The sequence below is a fragment of the Ambystoma mexicanum genome, chromosome 1q (genome assembly GCF_040938575.1).
Source record: "Ambystoma mexicanum isolate Mex_15411 chromosome 1q, UKY_AmexF1_1, whole genome shotgun sequence".
In the NCBI taxonomy this organism is placed as follows: Eukaryota; Metazoa; Chordata; class Amphibia; order Caudata; family Ambystomatidae; genus Ambystoma; species Ambystoma mexicanum.
In genome coordinates, this window is record NC_090922.1 from 998,313,392 (window position 1) to 998,335,139 (window position 21,748).

At 43.7% G+C, this 21,748-nt stretch overlaps 1 protein-coding gene across 2 annotated transcripts in view; it reads left to right on the forward strand.

Moving 5' to 3' along the window:
- USP33 (ubiquitin specific peptidase 33) overlaps nt 1-21,748 on the forward strand; it is a 1,143,586-nt gene that overhangs the window by 283,512 nt on the left and 838,326 nt on the right. For both annotated transcript variants that reach the window (XM_069641664.1, XM_069641665.1), the window contains exon 10: nt 19,943-20,366. In XM_069641664.1, the coding sequence (XP_069497765.1) occupies nt 19,943-20,366 (424 nt within the window). The remainder of the gene's footprint in view (nt 1-19,942; nt 20,367-21,748) is intronic.

Sequence of the window (21,748 nt, forward strand, 5' to 3'; positions counted from 1 at the left end):
GAGATTTAAGGGAAGTGTGGAATGAAGTGAAGGTGGAGGAAGAACGGATTACAAGAGGAAGGGAGTTCCAGTGTAGAGGAGCTAGGAGTTGGAAGGAGCGAAAATGGGAGGAGGCACAGGGGTGGGGGTGAAGTGAGAAGGAAATGGTCAGCGGCCCGAAGGGAACAGGATGGGGAGTAGGAGAGAAGGGAGATGAGATAAGGGGGGCAAGACCATGGAGAGATTTGAAGACAAGGCAGAGAAATTGAAATTTAAGTTGGAAGTGAAAAGGAAGCCAACCAAGGTAGGAGAGAGAGGTAGAGATGGAGTCACGGGAGGTAAGGAGACAGAGAGTGCGAACCGCAGGGTGGTAGATGGATTTAAGAGGGGCAAGGTGAGAAGTAGGAAGTCCAAAGAGTAAGGAAGAGCAGTAAAAGAGGTGGGAGAAGATGAGGGAGGAGATTAAGAGTTTGGTAGCGTGGAAAGTGAGAGAGGGACGGATTTTGCGAATGTTGAAGAGGTGGAAACGACAGCTGCGTGAAGTGAGGGAGATGTGCTGGGAGAAGGAGAGAGAGGAGTCAAAGAGAACGCCTAGATTAAGAGCTTGAAGAGAGATAGGAAGGTTGGAGGGAGGAAAGTGAATGAAAGGGGGAGGAGAGGAAGGGGGAAGAGAGTTAGAGGGAAAGAATACGATTTCGGTCTTGTCGGTGTTGAGAGAGAGAAAGCGGGAAGACATCCAGTTCTTAATGGCAGTAAGGCAGGAAGAGAGTTGTAGCTGGGTGTCAGTTGAGAAAGAGGAGAAAGAGAGGAAGAGTTGAGTGTCATCGGCATAGAAATGGTTGGAGATGCCAAACGAGGAGATAACAGGAGCAATGAGAGAGGTGTAAAGAGAGAAGAGGAAAGGGCCGAGTGCCGAGCCTTGGGGTGCGCCATGTTCAAGAGCGGGAAGAGCGGTAAGAAGATAGCCAGTTGAGGACGGAGCCTTTGAAGCCAAAGGAGGAGAGTGTGAAGGAGGAGGGGGTGATCAACAGTGTCAAAGGCTGTCGAGAGATCAAGGGGAATAAGGATAGAGGATTGTTTGGCATGGCGAGCAGTAAGAAGGGAGTTAAGAACAGAGGTGAGAGCAGTTTCAGTTGAGCGTTTAGGACGGAAGCCTGATTGGAAGGGTGATAAGAGAGAGGAGTTGGTGACAAAGGTTGAGAGTAGGCAAGGCGCTTGAGAAGCTTGGAGAGGAATGGGAGAAGAGAGATAGGTCTGAAATTCGAGGTGAGAAGTGGATCAGCAGAAGGTTTCTTTAGAATAGGGATGATCGTAGCATATTTAAAGGCAGAGGGAAAGGTAGCTAAGGAGAGACATGTTGAAGAAGGAGGTGAGGTAGGGGACAAGAAGAGGGTAAATCTTAGGGAAGGGAAGGGAGAGGGTCAGTTGGGGCAGACGTGGGGTGGGCTTTAGATAGGAGGGTAGAGACTTCAGAGGGGGAGACGGGGGAAAAGATGGACATGCTAGAAGAGGGAGGGGGAGGAGAAGAAGGGAAGTTTGAGGGGGGGGTGAGTATTTTTTGCCGAAGGGTAACAATCTTAGAGGTGAAGTTAGCGAAGTCAGAAGGAGAGAGTGAAGAATTGGAGGAGGGATCAGGAGTAGGGGGAGAGAGGAGTCGAGAGAGAGTTTGGAAGATACAGCGAGGGTGAGTCGCTTGAGATTGGAGTAGGTTAGAGTAGTAGGAGGATTTAGCTGAGGCCAGGCAAGAGTCGTAGATAGTGTGGTAAGAGAAGTAAGAGGTTTGGTTAGAAAGCGAGGGAGTTTTGAGCCATAGTCTCTCGATACGTCTGAGAAGGCGCCTTATAGAGAGGAGTTGAGGAGTGAGCCAAGGTTGAGAGGGTTTCCGGGTTGGGCGGAAGAGAGAGAGGGGATAGTTGATCAAGGAAGGATAAAATAGCAGAGGCAAGGGAGGAAAGTGCATCATTCGCCGATAATGAGGTGAAGTCATGGAGAGATGGGAGAAGAGAAGAGCAAGTGTCAATAAAGACGGAGGGGTCAAAGTTGTGGCAGTCACGTCGAGAGTAGATTGGAGGGGCGGGGTTAGGAGAGGAGGAGCGAGGGAGAGGAGAAAGGGAAAAGAGAGTAATGCATGATCAGAAAGATTGACAGGAAGGGTAGAGACAGGGGAAGGGGGGTAGGAAGAGTTGAAGAGGAGGTCAAGGGTGGAGCCAGAGGAGTGTGTTGGAGTGGAGAGGAGGGGAGAGGGGAAAGGAGGTAGGAATCAAGGATGGAGAAGAGGGGGAGCATTGAGGGGGAGAAGGCAGATGAATATTAAAATCACCAAGCACTGACAGAGGAGAGTGGGAGGGAGAGATAAGCGAGAGGAGGTGATCCAGGTCGTCATAGAAGGATGAAAGAGGGCCAAGGCTTATGACCTGGACATGCAGCAAGCGGCTCCTTAGGGTACCCCTAATGCACAGTACTGAATGACTGTTGATAAGGTGGTTGTGGCCTCCCGGCGAATCCCCTTTCAGTCTATGACCTCACAGACATCCTTGACAAGGTCCCGCAAACGCAGAGGCCATTACCCTTTAATGCTGCCATATTAGACCCCATTTCCACTTTGTAGCTGAGATCCTGCTCCACTCCAGCTGTGAATTCAGAGCTCACCAAAAAATACAATCCTGCAAAGAGGGAGGGGGGAATCTACCCTTCCTATCTTCTCACCCAACGCTAGAAGGCCTAGTGGTGCAAGCCGCTATGGTAGGCCCCAGACCAGCTGTTAGGCAAGATTGTATGTAGTACCCTTTGGGAGACTGCACCAGCCTCGTCCTCTTGGCAATAGTTAACCCAACCTTTAGTATAAGCATGTACTACACAAGTTGGTAGAGTGACGGAGCAGCCAGGCTTATCTCAAGAGGGGTCAATGTGAGCTGTAGGGTTGTAACATGGAGTTTCACAGTGACAAGTATCCAAGTAAACACTTACACACAAGGGTTCCTGATTAAACACTTATTTATTAATTTAACATTCAGTTTCAATAGCCTTCTTTAGAAGGGAGCAATTATATAACACTTAAAATATACTTCAAAACTACACACTCTCAGTTTCAATAAATCAGTAGATACCCATTTGGGATGGCACACAGACGCTTCCTACACCCTGAGGTGTCTTACGTGACTAGGACACTGTGGACATTGATGTATCACTGGTACGATTAGAGAAATACTGAGTTTGGTGTCGAAAGGAAAAGGTTAGGGAATAAACCTATGGTTAACAAATATTCGTAAGCTGGTAAGTACTTTTGAACCCCCCAATGCAATGTAGATTAATCTTTCCCAACTTTACAAGAAAAGAATGTATGGCATTTTGGAGGGATAGTGAAAGCACAGAGTCGGAGGTTAGAAGAGTCTTTCAGGGAGCCAGGACAGCCAAAGCCACTTGAGCAAAGTCTAGGGGAGCTGAAGCACTTCTTGAAGATAAGTAAAACGTCTTGCACATTGTTTTAGAGATCTTTGTAGGAAATTAAATCACTGTTGGCCCACAAGCTGGGAGACTTGTGGAAGGCAAACATGTACCATCAAGTTCTTCTTCGGATTCCTTCATCCACTGGTTGACTCTGCCTTCCAAGCAAAAAGCCTCACCTTTTATGCAGGTTTCTCCCATTCATTTGCAGCCTAGCTGTCACTCACACAGCAGGGCTTGCTGTCCCTTGCAGCTTTGTCCTTTTCAAGCCTAACAGCTTGTGGCCCTGCAGTTATTCTTTTCTACAAACTCTCTAAATAACAGTGTGCAAGACTTTTGTGCTATCTGAAGAAGTGCCTCAGCTCCCTAGACATTGTTCAATTGACTTTGGCTGTCCTGGCTCCCTGCAGACTCGTGTGACCCATTGACTTTGGTTTTAACTGTCCTTCATAGGTGGTACATAAGTTTAATTTGTTTTGCTGGGAACGGTCTAACCTAGACTTCATTGGAAAGATTGCAAATACTCACATAATCTGAGAACATGTTTTTTTTAAAAAAAACTTTATTTTTGGTATTTGCAAAAACAAACAAACAAAATTATAACTTAACAAACTTGGAAGTAACTTGTGCTTCTTCTTCCCGCCTCCCTTTCTCCCACTCTCCACCATCTCCATGGCTACACCCGAACCTGAGTTAGTAACAGTTCGCGATTAGTTGCTCTTATCATGATGGGGCGTGTGTCTGTGGACTTCCGTTGGGGTTCTGGGGTTGGTTCCCTGGAGGAGTCTCCGTCTTCGGTGGATAACAGGTAGGCTATGTATGGGCCCCAGATGTCGGGGGGGGGGGGGGGGGGGCGAGCGTGCAGGGGTAGTAGTTTGATGAAGTTTGTTTCCGTGTCCTGGCAGAACGATATGTCTTTCATCCACTGTTGTGTGGTCGGTGTGGGTCCCTTTCCCCACGACATTGCAATTCTTCTGCGTGCCATTAACAGCAGCAATCCTCCTAGTTTGCGAGTTGTAGGAAGGAAGTGTTTAGTAAATCCCAGTAGAGTGATTTTGGGGTCTGGTTCAATGGGTGTGTCTACTATTGCGGCTGTGTTTCCTAGTACCGATACCTAGAATTGGTGTATTGTTGGGCAGGTCCATGCAAGGTGGAGGAAGTCAGCCGATGGTGCACCACAGCGGCCGCACTGTGGGGGGGGGTCAAGGGGTGGTATTGGTGGATTCTGGCGGGGGTGTGGTATGCCTGGTGGATGAATTTTAGGTGGATTAGTTTGTATCTTGTGTTTAGTGATACCCTCTGGGTTTGTGCTAGAATATAGTCCCATCTTCATCTGGGATTGCGGTCTGAAGGGCCCTTTCCCATCTCACTGTAGATGTTGTCGGATTTGGGGCTCTGTCTGTTAGCAGAGATTTGTATAGCATCGATACCAGTTTGCCCTCTCCTTGTGATTGGGTGACCCAGTGGAGTAGCTGCCATGTAGCGGGTTGTTGCGGAAATGAGAGAAGGATGGATTGTAGGGTGCCTCTGAGGCGGAAGTATATAATGTATCTAGTGTGGTGGAGGTTCCGCAGGTTTTTGCTTGTTGGGGAGTGAGGAATTGCCCTTCGATAAAAAGGTCGCCCATATTTTTAAGTTTTAGCTTGTCGACCCAATTCAGGTAGACTTTCTCCGCAGTTAATGGGACTCCGGGAATTAATTTCACCGGGAGTAAGGGGGAGAACCTGGTCTGTATTTTACATTTCACCGCTATTTCTTTCCATATTGCTATGGTGGAGAGAACTGGATTTAGGGTTTGGGGCGGGGTGTGTGTCAGGCCTAAAAAAACTGTTCTAAGCTGGTTGGGGGATGTCAGGGCTCGCTCCAGTTGGACATGGGGGCGGATGAATTGTGTAGCGTACCAGTGTCCCAGGAATTGGGCCTGTGCTGCCCAGTAGTATCGTTTGACGTCGGGGAGTGCCATTCCGCCTTTTTTTACTGGCTGAATTAGTGATTTGTAGGCTATTCTGGCTGGTTTGCCGGCCCAAAGGAGTTCCAGGGTCATGCTCCTCAAATGTTGGAGCTGTTTCTGGGGTACTAGTAGAGGGAGATTTGCGAATAGGTAGAGAAGTTTGGGGAGTATCACCATTTTTACCAATGATACACGACCCCATAGGGTGAGTGGTAGTGATTTCCATCTGTCTACTTTCCCCTGTAGTGATTGGATTACTTTGCCGTAGTTGTCTTGGAACAGGGTCGGGTAGTCTCTGGCTAGTTGAATGCCTAGGTAGCGTATATTTGTGTATTCCCATTTGAAGCCATAATCGTCCTGGAGCTCTTGGGTGAGTGGGAATATAACTGACTTACTGTGATTTACCTTTAAGCCGGAGAAGTTGCCGAATTTTATTATATCATGAATTACTGGATTAAGGTTTGATAACGGGTCGTGTATATAAAGGGCGATGTCGCCTGCGTATAGGGAGACTAATAATTTATGGGGGCCAAAGGATAGGCCTCTTTGTATATGTTTGGCTCAAAGATCTGAGGCGAGGGGCTCTATCACTAATGCAAAGAGTAGGCCGGAAAGTGGGCACCCCTGCCTTGTTCCCCTCTGGTGGTTGATTGCCGTCAATCTGATTTTCCCTAGAGTGATGTGGGAGCGGGGATTGTCATAAAGTAGGGCTATTAGTCGGAGAAATCTCTTGCCGAGGCCCATCCTTTGGAGGATTTCGAAGAGAAATGGCCATTCAATGGAGTCAAATGCCTTTTCGGCGTCTAAAAGGACCATCACCGCTTGGTGTGAGGGGTCTAATGCCTCTATGACCCCGATCATGCATCTTATGCCAAATGTGGTATTGCGGCCTGGGGCGAAACCGGCTTGGTCTGCTAGTACCAGCGCGGGCATCAGGGAGATGAGTCTGGAGGACAGGATCTTGGCTAATATTTTGTTGTCTAAGTTAATAAGTGATATTGGTCTATATGAGCCGCATTCTTCAGGGGGTTTGTTGACTTTGTGTAGTAGTATCATGTTTGCCTCTTGGAGAGTCGGGGGTAATGATCCGACTTTAAATGCTTCCTCGTAAACCTGTTGTAATAGTGGGGCAAGAATGGATGCAAACATTTTATAAAACTCGCCAATTAACCCGTCGGGGCCCGGAGCTTTGGTGCCTGGCAGATCTTTAATGGCCTGAAGGATTTCTTCTGTTGTGATTGGTGCGTTTAGGGGTTCCCATAGCAAGGCGTCTACCCAATATAATTCTGTCTGCTAAATATCGGGACATTTCCTCCTGGGTGGCATTGAAGTTAGTATTATACAGGTTTTGGTAGAAAATGCGGAAGGTTTCTGCTATTTCTTTATCGCTGTGTACTATGGTACCCTGATTGTTTCGGATCTGCTCAATCTGTGTGGGTTTGCGGTCTGCTGCTATTAGCCTCGCGAGCAGTGCTCCTGGTTTCTGACCCTCTACATATTGGCGGACACGGTGGCCGTACGATAGGAATTTTAGTTCTCTATCTGCAGCTGCTCTGAATTTGTCAAGTTCCGACTTCAGTGACACTAGTACCTGTGGTTCCGGCGACTGCAATAGTTCGAGCTCTTTCAAGCGGTTCTCGCTTTGTGACAGTTCCCCTCTGTGACATACCCCTCTGATGTAGCACTTCAGGGACTCCCACAGGGTCCCGGCCAACGACACTGAGCCCTGGTTGATTTCAAGGAACGTTATGATTTCAGTGCGGAGTTCATCTGCAAATACTTGATCCTGTAGGGACCCGGGTTAGGGTTAGTATCAGTATTGCATTAAGTGTAAAAAAGTGATATATCAATGTCCACAGTGTCCTAGCCATTGAAGATCCTCAGGTTGTACATGGGGGAAGGGGGGGGGGGAGTTGGTGTGTGTGTGAGAGACATCCAAAAGGGTATCTACTTGCTTATCTAAAAACTGAGGAAGTGTTGTGAAGTGTATTTTTATTGTTGCATATTGCCCTTTCTTAAGAAGGCTTATTTAAATAAATAATGATTTTACTAGAAAACCCAAACCTTGAGTTTAAGTGTTATTTGGATACTTGTATATGTGAAACTCTGTTGCATCTCTACAGCTCACATTTACCCCTCTTGATATAAGTCTGGCTACTCAGTCACTCTACCAAATTGTGTAGTACAGTCCTATACTAATAGGTGGGTTACCGATTACCAAGAAGAACCGAGAACAAGGCTGATGTAGTCTCCCACAGGGTTACTACATTCAATCTTGCCTAACGGTGGGTGTCTGGGTTTGGTTGTGCGATACAATGCCTGAGCCAGCCCTGACTGAAACTGGAATGAATGCAGTATGGTGCTCTGAAAGGCTGGGGAGTAGCCCCCAATCCATGATCTGTGTTGTGGGTGTCTGGTTTCTGGTGAATAGCCTGAATGCCTGATTAGATGCTGTCTGCATGAATGCACTTGTGTGATTGGCTGGCTGAGCCTGACTCTGCCTGCGTGAATGGAGCATGTTCTGTATAACAGGGAGCCTCACACTCCCCTCCTTGTCAGAAGCTGAAACAAGAAACCTGAAGCAGAAGCTTGATCTCTTCTTAAGCTTGCATCCTGGAGTCCAGCCGGAGGAAAATGTCTCCGGCTGCAACTCTTAAAGCCATCCGAAAGCTGCTTTGCTGACTAAGGAGTCAGAAATTAAAGCCGGAAACAAAGTTGTCATGTTTTTGGTTAATTCATTAAATAATATTGGGTTGGGAAAATGCCTCTCGTGCCCTATTCTAAAGAGGAACTTCCCTACCTAGAAACCAAAAACTAAGGATCTGTCTTTTACAATGTGAGTACCTGAAAAGCTGTCATTGTGTCCAAAATGTCATACCCTGAGCCTCACACTATAAACAAAACAACAAAGGGGTGCAAGGACATTTCTTAGATGTTGGCAGAAGTGTTCAAAACCCAAAGTATAAGAATTACTCCAATGAAAAAGTTCTCCAAGGTAAAGACCCTTGGATCCAGAGAGTGGTCCCTTTCCCCTGGATTCTTAAATAGGATGGCAAAAATGTCTTTTTAGCTAACAGTTCCTTTGTGTCTTCACTGGTTCTTGTTTAAGCAATAGGTTTTGTAACAGTCTTTAGGTAGAAGTTCTTGTAACGTTTGCAGATCGCCTGATGTACTCGCCTTCCGGGACTTCTCTTATGGTTTTTCAGATCACCTGGTTATACCACAATAACATATACTGTGTGGTGCTATCTATCTATGGTAATATTTGCTCAAACAGTTCCCCCACACTGGCATCTCGTGCATCTTTACTTGATTTTGGTTTGCCTTTGTACTTTGCCTTGTCTGCATTCAAACAAACTTCAGGTATTTTCTTCATCAGCAATTTTGTACCCTTCAAACATGTGTTGGCGCACTTGTCGGAATGCCCCAGGGTCCCCAGCAGCTTTTGGCAGACACACCTTGGTTCCTTCCTGCGTCTCTGATTCTGCTCACACCTCTGCAGTGTGGCTCCTTCACCCGCTTTCTACTTTGGAGTGTGTGGACGTTCTTCCAGCATCCTGTGCAGCTCCGCGTTCACACACTGGATTTCCTTTTCGGCCCAGACTGGAGAACGCTGTCTCTTAGAGTGGCCCAACATCCAGGAGCTCCTGCACAGCTCCCATCGTCTCCATGGCTTTTACTTCCACACAGTATTTCTCCTCCTATCCCAGTGGCCTTCCGTTCCACCACACCTGTCAGTGTGCCTCACGTTCATGAGCCTCAGCATGGAGTTCTCCTGCACTGCTCGATTCAATAGTGTGGTTGGTTTAAAAAAAAAAAAAAATATTCCAGTACTGCAACCTACTTGTGAATTATAGCCAGAATAGTGATTTGTGTCAATGCCACCTAAAAGCTGCACCATTGCAAAATAATCAAGGAAAATCAAAGATTGTAAGAGGACTAAAGTATGTGAGGTTCGAAGTCCCAAGTCCCAATAACATCTAAAGTTGTATAATATTAAAAATGCCTTTCTAGTGGTTCTTTAAGGCATTGCAAGTATGTACACCTAGTCAACTATAGTGTTGATTAAGCAAATTACCTAGGTATGTTTAATCATTCTTATTTTGAAACTAAGAACAAATAGCAAAAATAGCGTATCACTTTTTTTATAAGTTAAGATATTTACTAATAAATAGATATGACTAAAATTTACTCAATTCAACAATCCAAAACTATCTTATTGCTAATTTAACATACAATGTTTAGCAAAATACATGAGGGGTATGATTGTTTGAATAGCAGAGTTTTATGGGAAGTTGGGCGTATGTCACGTTATACTGCAGAAAGGCGAAAGCAGGATCCCAAAGCATGACGAACGCTGTAATAATGGAAAGAGAAGATGGCACGAGCACACAGGTTGCCATGGAAACGCTTCTAAACATTACAGAGATGGCGTTGGCAGCTCGGGTGAAACGTGAGAGCTGACGCGCAGGGAAGATGAGCTAGCAGATGTAGGTAGCGAACAGCATACTGCTGAGGCAAGGGGTGAATGCGAGTATAGCTTTACATGGAAAGCTCTGACAAAGAGACAATGTGCTTATACAGAGATATTATATGAAATACGATAAAGCTATGAATAAGGGAAATATGAGATGTAATCTAGGAAATTGGTTCCTGGCCTAAACGAGGGACTATTTGAATGGAATTTTCACTTCTCAAAATAAATACAGAAAATAATGACAAATGGACGAGGTGCTTTGACAAAAAAAGAGAATAGAACCCGATATGGATAAACGCCAGAAAACAAGGGAGATTAATTCTGTGGGATATAATAATGGGAGATAACGCAGTGAGAATATGAGGGGACTACAACAAGCTATTGCCGAAGTGACAATATGGATTATATTATATTTCACATATAACGGCCAAAATGTCCCAGCTATAAGTGTTGGGCCCCAATACAAGGGGTAATTAAGACTACAGTTATAGCAACATTATCACGCAGTTGTAATAAATATCATGACTAAAACAAAGAGAATAATTGAGATGATGGTATGCTCTGTTATAGAGGGATTTATCCCATTAACGCAGGACGTACTGCACATCAGGTCACAGGATTGATGGTAAGGCACTATTCTGTGATAACATGGTACAATGAATGTACCTAATGAGCTTGATTTGTTTACACAGTCTTCCCTGCCTAGCGTTTACCGAGTTGGATTATACTGAGAAACACTAGGGTTTCAAATTTGTTCACTCTGATTTATGGGCTTACAAACATGGATAAGACATGGAAGTTGCAATATTGATTTAACTTTATAATTTCTTTGCATTGTATTCACCGGCACTCTGTGTACTTCTTTTCTTTGAAACCCTCAAGCTTCCTCCCATTCCCAACCCAATATTTCTGTCACATTGTTTTAATTGTATGTTTATCAATGATTTATTTACACATCAATGAAGAGAATCTATTATGCCCAGATTTGAAAAAGGCACTTAGCCGAAACACGTGTAATCGTAGGGCACACGTACTGGATAATTAAATCATGAAACCTTAAAATTTAACTTTGGCGCTTGTCTTTAATGAGTATATGTACATAGATTCGATTTATCGGCTTTTGGCTTTTCACCAATCTAGTCTAATAAGACGCGACAACAACACAAAAAAAAAACTATAATTAACAAACATCTAAGTCGCCGGGCAAGTCGGTTTCAAGAAAAAGCCTTCTAAAGCCTGAATCTGTTATTAGAATAGTGTTGCCCAAGTACAAAGTGTGTTATTTATTAATGTATATATTTATCTGAAGCTTATTTTATATAAAACATCAGAGGTAGCACATGACAAAGTGCGTGGACAACTCGCTGTACTTAAGAACCAGCCTGCATCACCGCCCTTGAGTCTCAGCCTTTGGTTGCTCATCCATACTGCCATATAAAGAACCTTGGCTGGGGTGCTCTGTGCCGCTACCCCAACTGTATAGGGGGCAGAAATGCAGAATCCCCCCTGGAGTTTTTACAAACTCCACCTCCTATGTGTTTTCCATACAGGGGGCTTCCCATCGCTGTCTCTGCCTCCCCATGCCATCTCCTCTCAAACTTACTTGGCACAGTCCATTGGTGATTGTGGTTTAAAGGGACAGTGTCTTTCTCTTTGATAACGGTATACATTTACTTTTATCTTCATCCCAGTCATAGAAGGATTTGGTTTATTAGATGGTTCCGTATAGGCCATCACATGGACATAGCTCTAAAGGATAAGAATAAAAATCCTACTGTATGAAAGACAATAACAACTTGCCTCTCGATCCTAATAGCAAAATGGACAAATATCTAATATCTGGTGAATAAAAAAAGTGTCAGTAGGTGTCCATATCAATGTGGACAGCACATACTAACCCCACTATTTGGTTAAACATCTATGAACAAGTCATTGTAGATTCATGTTGGTATATGTATTTGTGTCCTTGCGGAAAGTCCACAAAAAGTATCTTAATTGTTTTTAGTTAAAGAACCATTGATGTTTATTTAAACTTTGTTTTAGAAGTGTAATGATTGATTTGACATGGTACATGTGTTTTGTGACTAAACTAGCAAACAAGACCAAGGTGTAAAACGGTCTATAAGTTAGTGGATTGAGTAAGAGGTAGTCGGTCTTAGCCCCCCTTTTTTTCACTTACCTCCCACTATGTTTGACCCCCCAACCCCATAAACAAAAAATTGGGAATTACCCATTATATGCCTCATCACATGGAGGGCATCAGGGAGTTCCTCATGGGAACAGGTGTCCGGGTCTCTCCCGGTGATGTCCCACTTGCCTCCACCACTAGGGAGGGTGTTGCATAGTGGGCTTACTTCCCTACCGTCACAGGTGGTGGGTTGGGACTCCCCCTTGGTGAGAAGGGATGGATTCCCTTTATTCCTCAGAGCCTTCATGGCCACACTAGATATGAAAAATGCATAATTTCATAGTTCCGTGCTGCCGGCATATCGAAGTTTCAAAGTAGGTCACGCACATTACCAATTGAAGGCGATTCCCTTCAGGATCACATCAGCCCTTTGTGCATTCACATAAGTGCTGGCAGTGGTAGAAGCACACCTCCACTGGGAGAGTATCCCAGTATGCTCTTCATCTGGACGACTGGCTAGTAACAGGAGAAACACCTCGTGTTTGTCAAAACAATATGCAGAAAACCATCAATCTTCTGCATAAACAGGGTTATCCAATCTAGATCCCAGCTAGCTAAAACAGTACCTGGTAGCAGTTATTCGCACAGAAGGACATCATAGTCTTTCACTCTGAGAGGGTGCGCTACCTACTGCAACAAATCCCTTGTTAAACAGTGGGTCGGTAGATGAGTCAGAAAATAATAAATGCACTTACTCTGCATGATGGCACCCTGCATCTTCATTTTGCCACATGCAAGGATACTTATGCGTCCAGTGTAAGAATGGTTAGCGAAACAATGATCGCAAGGCAATTGGGAAGATCTGGTGGAGGTTTTGTAAGCAGTGGTGTTGGCACTAAAGTGATGGACAAAAGAAACATGCAATGGGGAAAACTGTTAACTCGCAAACAGACCTCACAACAGATTGATCACTCTCAGGTTGGGAGGCCACTAGTTCTACCATACATCACAAGGAACCTGGTCTCAACCGTTTTTAAAGAAACACATCAATGTTCTGGAATTGCTAGCAGTTTACAGAGCGCTACAAACATTCCAACATCACTTAATGGGGAAAATGTGTTAATTATCACAGAGCACAACAGCCATGTTTTACAGCAGTAAACTGGGCGGGACTTGCTCCCGAAGTCTTCCACACTGACACAGAAAATGTGGAAATGGAGCCTACACAGAGGCATAAATCTACAGGCAAAACATAGTCCAGGGAAGCTCAACTGCCTACTGGACAGACTAAGCAGAAAGAGACATCATCCCTCGGAACACGAGTGGGAGTTACATTTTGACACACTAAACAACATTTTTCCACACTGTGGGCAACCAAATAGATATATCCCTTTGCCACAAAGGAAAATGCAAAAGGCCTAGATTACCCCTCTATTTTCCCCACAGCAGGAATCGGAGGGGAACACACTGTGGATCCGTTGGTCAGGGATATTTGCATACGCTTTTCCTCTAAAACCACTTGTGAACAGAGTAATTCACAAAATGCACCAAGAGCACTTCACAACCATTCCAATTGCTCCAATGTGGGCACATCAAACATGGTATTCCTACCTCCTCAAGTTGAAGTTTGCCCACCCCTGAAACTATCATGCCCATACAACATGTTACAGAATCAGGGGTTGATGATAAATCCTCGTCCTCGGACACCTAATTTAGCAGTTTGGCTCCTGAAGTCATAGTTTGGACATCTTAATTTACCAGCTAGATGCATGGAAATATTAAAAGAAGCGCGCAAGCTTAACACTAAGCACTGCTACTTTACCAAATGGAAAATATTTGTAGTGTGGTGTAGAAGGTCACATGTCAACTGAATTGAATGTTTACCATCAATTATACTTGTTAGATTCAGGTCCAGTCTTTAATGAATTGATGGTGCATTTAGCCACACTGTCTGCATATAAAACCATCGCAAAGCAAAGTTTCATGGTGGAAAGTTGCAGTTGTTAAAACCTTCATGGAAGGAGTAAAATTAATTACCCTCCACTGCTAGCCCATCCGCTGGGTGGAATTTAGATATTGTCTGAAGCATGCTCATGGGCCTATCCTTTGAGCCAATGCTTAATGCAAGCCTCAAAGACCTCACAATGTTGCTTTCCTTATAGCCATTACATCTATTAGTAAAGCTTCAGGTAGGTATTATCAGTGACGGAACCTTTTTGTAACAGATTACTTGCCCTTTGTGTTTCTGACCCTATTTATGTTCTGCTCTTCTCTCACGGCATAGTCTCAACCCTTCTCCAAGCCCTGGTCCGCCCATGCCTGCGATTATTTGTCAGGCACTGCACCAGGGTCCGGGGCTTTTATGTGGTACTCCCTTTCTGCAGCTATCTGGAGGGACCTGCAGCGTTCCTTATGTGTGGAACCCTGGTGTTGTGATTGCCTACACTGTTCACCTTGTTTGGGTATTCAGGCTTGGCTTTTGCTTTGCTTAACTGCTCTGGGGACTTTGGAGTAACTCCTGAAGGTCCATTGTTTCTTTTGTGCAATAGTTCAATGCTGCAATGTTTCTTTGCTAGGCCCTTCTCCAACCTTGGGTCCTCTATTTTGAAATACCTTTAATTAGTACACACCGCTTCCATGAACCTTTACAGCGCCTCAACATATCCTTCTGTGCAGTAGAGGTCTTTTTGCTTCTCAGTGTGCTGCCTGTGCCTAGTGCATTTTATGGCACATCCTGCTGTGTCGGTTATTTCCTTTGCTTGCGCATCGCCTTCGCCTGGTGCTGGGTGCTGGTCTCACCTCGTTGTCCTGCAACACCACTTGTATTCCTTTAGCGTTCACTGTCACTTCCCTTCAACAGGTGGCACTGCAGTGTTTTTCTGCACAACCCTGGGTTCTCCGGGTCTCTTCCCATTGTCCTTGGAATTGCATGGCTACTTCTCAGTGCTGCCCGGGCTGTTGCCTTGGTGCTTAATTCTTCTTCAGGTGCTCCTGGATGGTCCTCACCAATTTCCCTGGTGGTAACTGGGTACTTAAGCGTTCTTCCTACTTGCAATGCACATATGTCTTTTTCCAACCTCCATTGTGCCGTTCTGTCAATGAAGAAGCGTTCTGTACAACGGAATCTAGCCTTTGAAATGTCCACTCTCAATCTAGTAAATGTTATCATTTTGTGTGGCTATTTGACAAGTTGTGTCCTTCGAACTATTGCTGATTTGCACTGAATAATTGCTACATTATAAAGGGAAATTGTTCTCTGTCCTCCAAGGTAGAGACGGTAGGTTTCGATTTCGTGAAAACATGCCACTATAAAAAAAAAAAATAACCAGAGTACCATGCAAGTCTTAAATAGCATTTTTATATAGGTTACGCGCGTGAATGTATGAATATTCAAGATTGGGTTGTGTTTTGCTGGAACGGTTGTGCATATATCATCCCTGCAAGAAAATTGCATAGAAAGCCCAGCTTACTCTGTGACTGTATTTATTGCACTGTGTTGGGGAGAATTCTCAGAAATGTGCTAATTCCTCTCTACCTTAGAGACCCCCAGCAACTTTGCTGGATTTTGAGGACTTGATTTTTTTTTACCTGGAGAGAGTGAGACCCTTTTTTCCACTCATGTATTTTAATGTGATTTTTATTTTTTTAACACTGTTTCTTTTGGTTGGGGAGTCTGACAAACTTCATAGGCATCATCTTTTACATTGTGTCACACAGCACCTTCAATGCAGTGGCACAGGGAAGTCTTTCAGATTTCCCCAAGGTTTAAATACCTTCTCTTGGATAAACTACTGTTTCCAAGAGCAGTAAAGTGAAATTGACTTTACTTACAATTGTAACTTTCTAGACCCAGCACACAGTATCTTACAATAGGGTGCTGGAGTGGTTACTTAGTATCCCCTTTATCTAGCTTCTCATGTAAAATGTGTTGCTACCCTTTCCTCACTGAATAGCTGATGGCAGTGGTTTACTTTTTACTTTTAACTACCGTGGTGTGCATTTACCGCATTTCTTAGTGGAAAGGTCCTTCTTGAGATTTACTATGCACGCCAAACCAGGTTTGGTCCCTTTGTTTACTTTGCCTTTGGCGGGATTCACAAGTGAAGCCCGCCTCTGGCTCCAGGGTGTCTGGTGGGGGCAGTAAGTGAGGGAGGTGCCCGAAACTCTCTGTGCTTAGTCTCCTAAGAGACCCAGATGCACTCTGTGGTGATTGGCTGGCTGACTGTCCGGCAAGGACAGCCATACTGCTGGATGAGTGACAGCTCAGCTGTAATGAATGGGAGAAACCTGCATAAAAAGTGAGGCTTTTTGGCTTGGAAGGCAGTGTCGACCACTGGACGAAGGAACCGAAGAAGAACTTGAAGAGGACGCCTGCTGCAACTCCTGGACCGTTGGTTTGCCCAGTGAAGTCCTGCTGCTGTGCTGAAACTCCAAATCGTATCGACAGAAAAGCCCCTGCAAGGACGACTTCTCCCCTTGAGTGGGTGGGACCAATCAACTCCAAAGTAAGCCACCTGGACATCCTCTCGGAGCCGGTTGAATTTCCACTGAGTTCCTGCTGGAAACCGAAACGCCAGGGAGAGGAACACCAGATTGTGTGCGTTGCTTTTAAGCTGGCCAAGAGCTCCAGGAAGGTCCTCCGGACTCCCAGGAAGCATGATTGACCGAGCTTGAGCAACCTCAACAGAGTGCTGGACCCCAGATGCAAGGAAAGACCACCTCGACAGCCAGAAACTGCTTTGTTGCTATTTGCGGTAGAAACGAGGAGCTGAAACACCGAAGTGCCACTTGTTTGAAGATTGTAGGTTGCGGTCGGTGGCTGTCCCATTGCAGAGCAGGAGTCCCCAGAAGTCCTCCCTCTTGTCGCCACAAGTGAGGCCCAGGAACACCAGGATAAGAGAATTTACCACTTGTCGTGTAACTGCACTTGTTGTTGTGTGTTGCTCTGTAGAGTTGCTGACAGCTTCTTTACTTCACAAGCCTAAACAGCTTGTGGCCCTACTTTGAATTCTTCTTTCTACAAAGTCTTTTAAAAACATTGTGCAAGACTTTTACCTACCTCTGAGAAGTGCTTCAATTTCACCTATACTTTTGCTCAATTGACTTTGGGTTAGCCTGGCTCCCTGAATTACTCTTCTTCCCTCTGTGAATGTTTTTGGTCTTCGTTCCAGGAAAGGGTTAACTAACTTTGCATTGGGGGGTTTAAAAAAGTACTTACCTGCTTGTGTCAAAATAACCTTTCTCTTTGACACACTCTTAAAACCTGATTCTAAATGCAACAGTGATATATTAATGTCCCCAGCACCCTAACTACTGAAGTCACCTGAGGGTGTAGGTAGTGTCTGTGGGCCATCCCAAAAGGGTACTTACTGATTTAGAAATATTTAGAGTGTGCATTTTTTAAGTGTATTTGAGTGTTACTGTTATATTGCTCCCTTCTGAAGAAGCCTTACTCTGACTGATAAATAATAATTGTTTATTCAAGGAACCTTGTGCGTAAGTGTTTATTTGAATACTTGTCACTGTGAATCTCTGTGTAACTCCTCTACAGCTCACATTGACGCGTCTTGAGACAAGCCTGGCTGCTCAACACACTACCAACCTGTGTAGTACAAGCTTATACCAAAGGTTGGGTTCCTATTGCCAGGAAGCCAGGGTTGTTGTAGCGCACCCAAAGGGTACTGCATACAATCTTGCCTAACACACTGTTTCACCATTGCGGTATCTCACGAACATTGCTGGTACATTCTGTCGTGATGTAATAGCTAATTTGCATATTATTGTACTTTACACAATTTAATCTGTGAGACAGAGTTAATGTTCGCTATATGGATAGATGAGTCCAGGTTGCACTAATAAAAACCTATGAAATTCAGTGGAAAAACTTTGTTAAAGGATCGTTATGGTTACAAGTAAAACCAAAAGACCCCAGAAATTCACCGGATATGGTAAGATAAGCAACCATATCTCGCGCCACCATGGTGCACTGCTAAGACTAACACCCATGACATCAAAGATGACATCACAAATGTCATTGATGACATCTCATGTCTATAATCTTGGGCACCCACGCCAATATTAAAAAACTAGGCCAGGAATTTTCCTCCTTTAATATAGATGGGAATATCATCCAAGTGTCCAAGGAAGTAAAAACCCTTGGATTCTATCTTGACTCAACCCTATCACTTGATAAACAGGTAAAATCCCTTGCCTCCTCTATGGCCTACACCTGCAAGTTGATAAGAGCCGGTAAACCGTTCCTTTCTAATAACAGTTGTTTAATTCTGGCCAGAGCCTTAATACTCTCCAGAATTGATTACTGTAATGCACTATATTCTGGAGCCAATAAAACCATAATTCAAAGACTACAAACATTACAAAATAATGCCTTGAGAGCAGCACTGGGCATGAACAAAACCCATATCTCCTCCGTCAGACGCCATCACAAATGGCTAACCACTGACAACAAAATACAACTCAAGACGCTATCTCTGACCCATAAAGCCCTCAATAACTGCGCCCCCAGATACTTGATAGACAAATTTCACAGGAGAACCTCTCTCAGACCGACCAGAGTTGTCAATTCTAACTGTTTGATAATACCTAATTTCAGACTCACTACGATTGGTGGAAATAGCTTCCCTGTAAAGGCTGCCAAAACGTGGAACTTATTGCCACAAGACCTGAGAGGGGATCTGCCTTACCTTCGCTTCAGAAAAAACGTCATTCAACTCCTTACCTCCACCGACCTTTAGCTTACTTGTATCACTTAACTCCTATTGTAATTATTCGCGGCACAGCCGGCAAATTATACTGTATATTTCTGTAATTCTGATTGACTATACCTGAATATTGTAATTATTTGTGTTATAGAGACTTTTATTGTATATTGCATATCATTCTATGTTGTAACCATGTAAACCTTGCATTTTCTTATTGCTGCGCCCTGCTACCCATGGGTCTGGTGCACATAAAAAGTGAATAAAACAAACAAACATGTGCGTGTACTTTTCCTGAAAAGCTTCTACAAGGCATTATCATCATGTTTGCAGAAAACTATCAGAGGTCATTGGGCGAAATATCATGAGATACTTAGTTCATTAAGCAATGCATTGCTATAAACACCATTGTATTACAGAGTTCTTTCCAGTATGGGAACCTATTCATGTAGAAATATAGGCATTGTGTGCAGCATGCACCATAGAGGTGCAATATTCATAATCTTGCCATGGTGGACAGTAAAATGAATGCTTTTGTGAGTTTTGCATATTGTGAAACGTAATAAGTTGCTATTAATGCCTCACTTACTACATAATTGTACTACTGCGCACAAAACATAGAGACCACAATGCATACAAATATGAGCATATACAGGGAAAGTAAAGTAAGCAAAAAAGGAGCAGTATCATCAGAAAATGTTAATAATCTAACTGATTATCTTCATACACAGAATGATTGCTGTGTTTTAGGCTTCCTTTTTCCCCTGTGTGTATCATATGGTGTGAGTGAACCCTAAGGAAAGTAGTGTAAGAACGTATGAGAAGGGTACAGTATACAAATATAGTATCTTTTTGAAATGTTTAGATTCTGACTGTCAGTGAAGAAAACCACCAGGCCTAGATATGTCAGTGAACACAAAAAGGGAGCCAGACATGTGATGTCATCAATGACATTTGTGATGTCATCTTTGATGTCCTGGATGTTAGTCTTAGAAGTGCACGGTGGTGGCGTGAGTTATGGTGGCTTAGCTTACCATAACTGGTGAATTTCTAGGGTTTTTGCTTTTACTTGTAACCATAACGATCCTTTAACTAAGTTTTTTTCACTGAATTGCATAGGTTTTTATTAGTGCTACTAACCATAACGTCCCTTTTTAACAAAGTTTTTTCACTGAATATGTATATGTTATTTATGTGCTGTATTCAAAATATGGTTAACATTTTCTCTTCATTTAAATTTTAAGGATGCCCAAGAATTTCTGCGTTGTTTAATGGATCTTCTCCATGAGGAACTTAAAGAGCAAATTCTCGAGATGGACAATGACAGGCATACCAAATCTATAGAAGAGAGCATGGAAGAAACTCGTAGCCAGTCAGACAATGAGTTCCAGTCATGTGAATCCTGCTCCAGCAGCGAAAAGGGTGACACGGAGATTAGCTCCAGAATTCTGTCTGAGGAACAAACAGAGTCATCCATGTTAATTCAGGATGAGGATAACTGCACTGAAGCAGATAAGGACTCCAAGAATGAGAAGTTGGTGTGTCATAAACGTAATCAAGAGAATTTAATTAAAGATCTAGTAAAAGACACAGACACTGTGCTGGAAACAACAGAACCTCTGAATAATCAAGGAACAGTTAAAGTGCAAATACAGAATAGATTGGCAGGTAATTATAACAATAATGTTTTAAATATATTCAGGTAATTATAACAATAATGCTTTAAATATATTCTTTTCCAAAGATGATCTAAAATCTAGCAGTCTTGTCTTCTAAATTGTGAACATTTGTGTATATAATGATATACTTTGGGGGGCGAGTTGTTACTGTAGTAGATGTCTACAGGGAATGATCAGATTCTGGCACAGATGCACCAGGGCAAACACTGTCCCTTTGAAGGATTGTACACTTTCCTCCAGACCGCAACTCTGCAAACAAATAATTCCCGAGGGGATGCTCAGGGGAGTGGTCCAGTGAAAAGGCAAAGGTGCGATAGTACGACTCTCTAAGGTTACAAAGAAACAAAAATAGGGTTACTCACAGGAGGGTCTTCCTCCCACTACCCTATAAAAAAGCCACAAACCAGTAAATGCCTGCCACATAGCAGCTTCAACCTTCTGCTCCTACACTCTGTGTATATTTACTAAAATGGCACAGATATCGTTTAACCTCCTAGGAAACCAAACCCTAGATGCAAACAAAATTTCAGAAGCTTTTATGTATCATTCCAAATTTGTTCTACTTTAATTAAACACTGAGGGTGTTCTAATAGCTTTATAGACCTGCAGCTCCAGCGTAGCGGGCGTTATGGTCCCTCATACCTCGTTAAAGGCCCTCGCTTAGCTCTGGACATTAACTCAGTCTTCAGGGCCCATAACGCCCAGTACGGTCCTCGCAGCAGGTCTATAAAGCTTTATTCTAAAATGAATGCCAAATGAGGGAAATGTATCTAGTGCATTAGAATGAGCTTAACAATTAATTGTAAACACACATCGCTGGAAGATAAGTAAAGGAAAAGGGTTCAAACACGTGGCCAGACAAGAATAGTCTGTAAAGTTAAATTGAAAGATGGCAGAACAGCACTGGGCCAAAATATCGTCCCTAGTGTACAAAACAAAATACACAAAACCAGTAACATTGTTAAATTATACACAATGTTACTCAGTGACAAAGTGGATGTGATGTGTAACTCGGTAATTAATATAAATATAAAATCACTGGTACCTTCTCAAAATACAAAACTGTCCTGGAAATGTGAGGACTCAAAGGGGAACCTAGAATTTGTTTACTATCCAGCTTAAGTACCTGTTGGAGGCAAAGTTTCGTAGTACCTAATAGTATTCCAATTGGTAACATAACAAACCCAGTAAACTTGCTGCAGATATATTTGTATCCTACATTATAGACTCAGAAATGTTTTCGACGGCAGGGTATGCTGTGCGGCATTCGTGTTGGTGTCTCAACAGTTAACATTCCTGTATCCGGTCGTGACGTTGATGGTATAAATTGCACGCACTGCGCTTGTTGCATCAGTTCGGTTTTTCCGCATG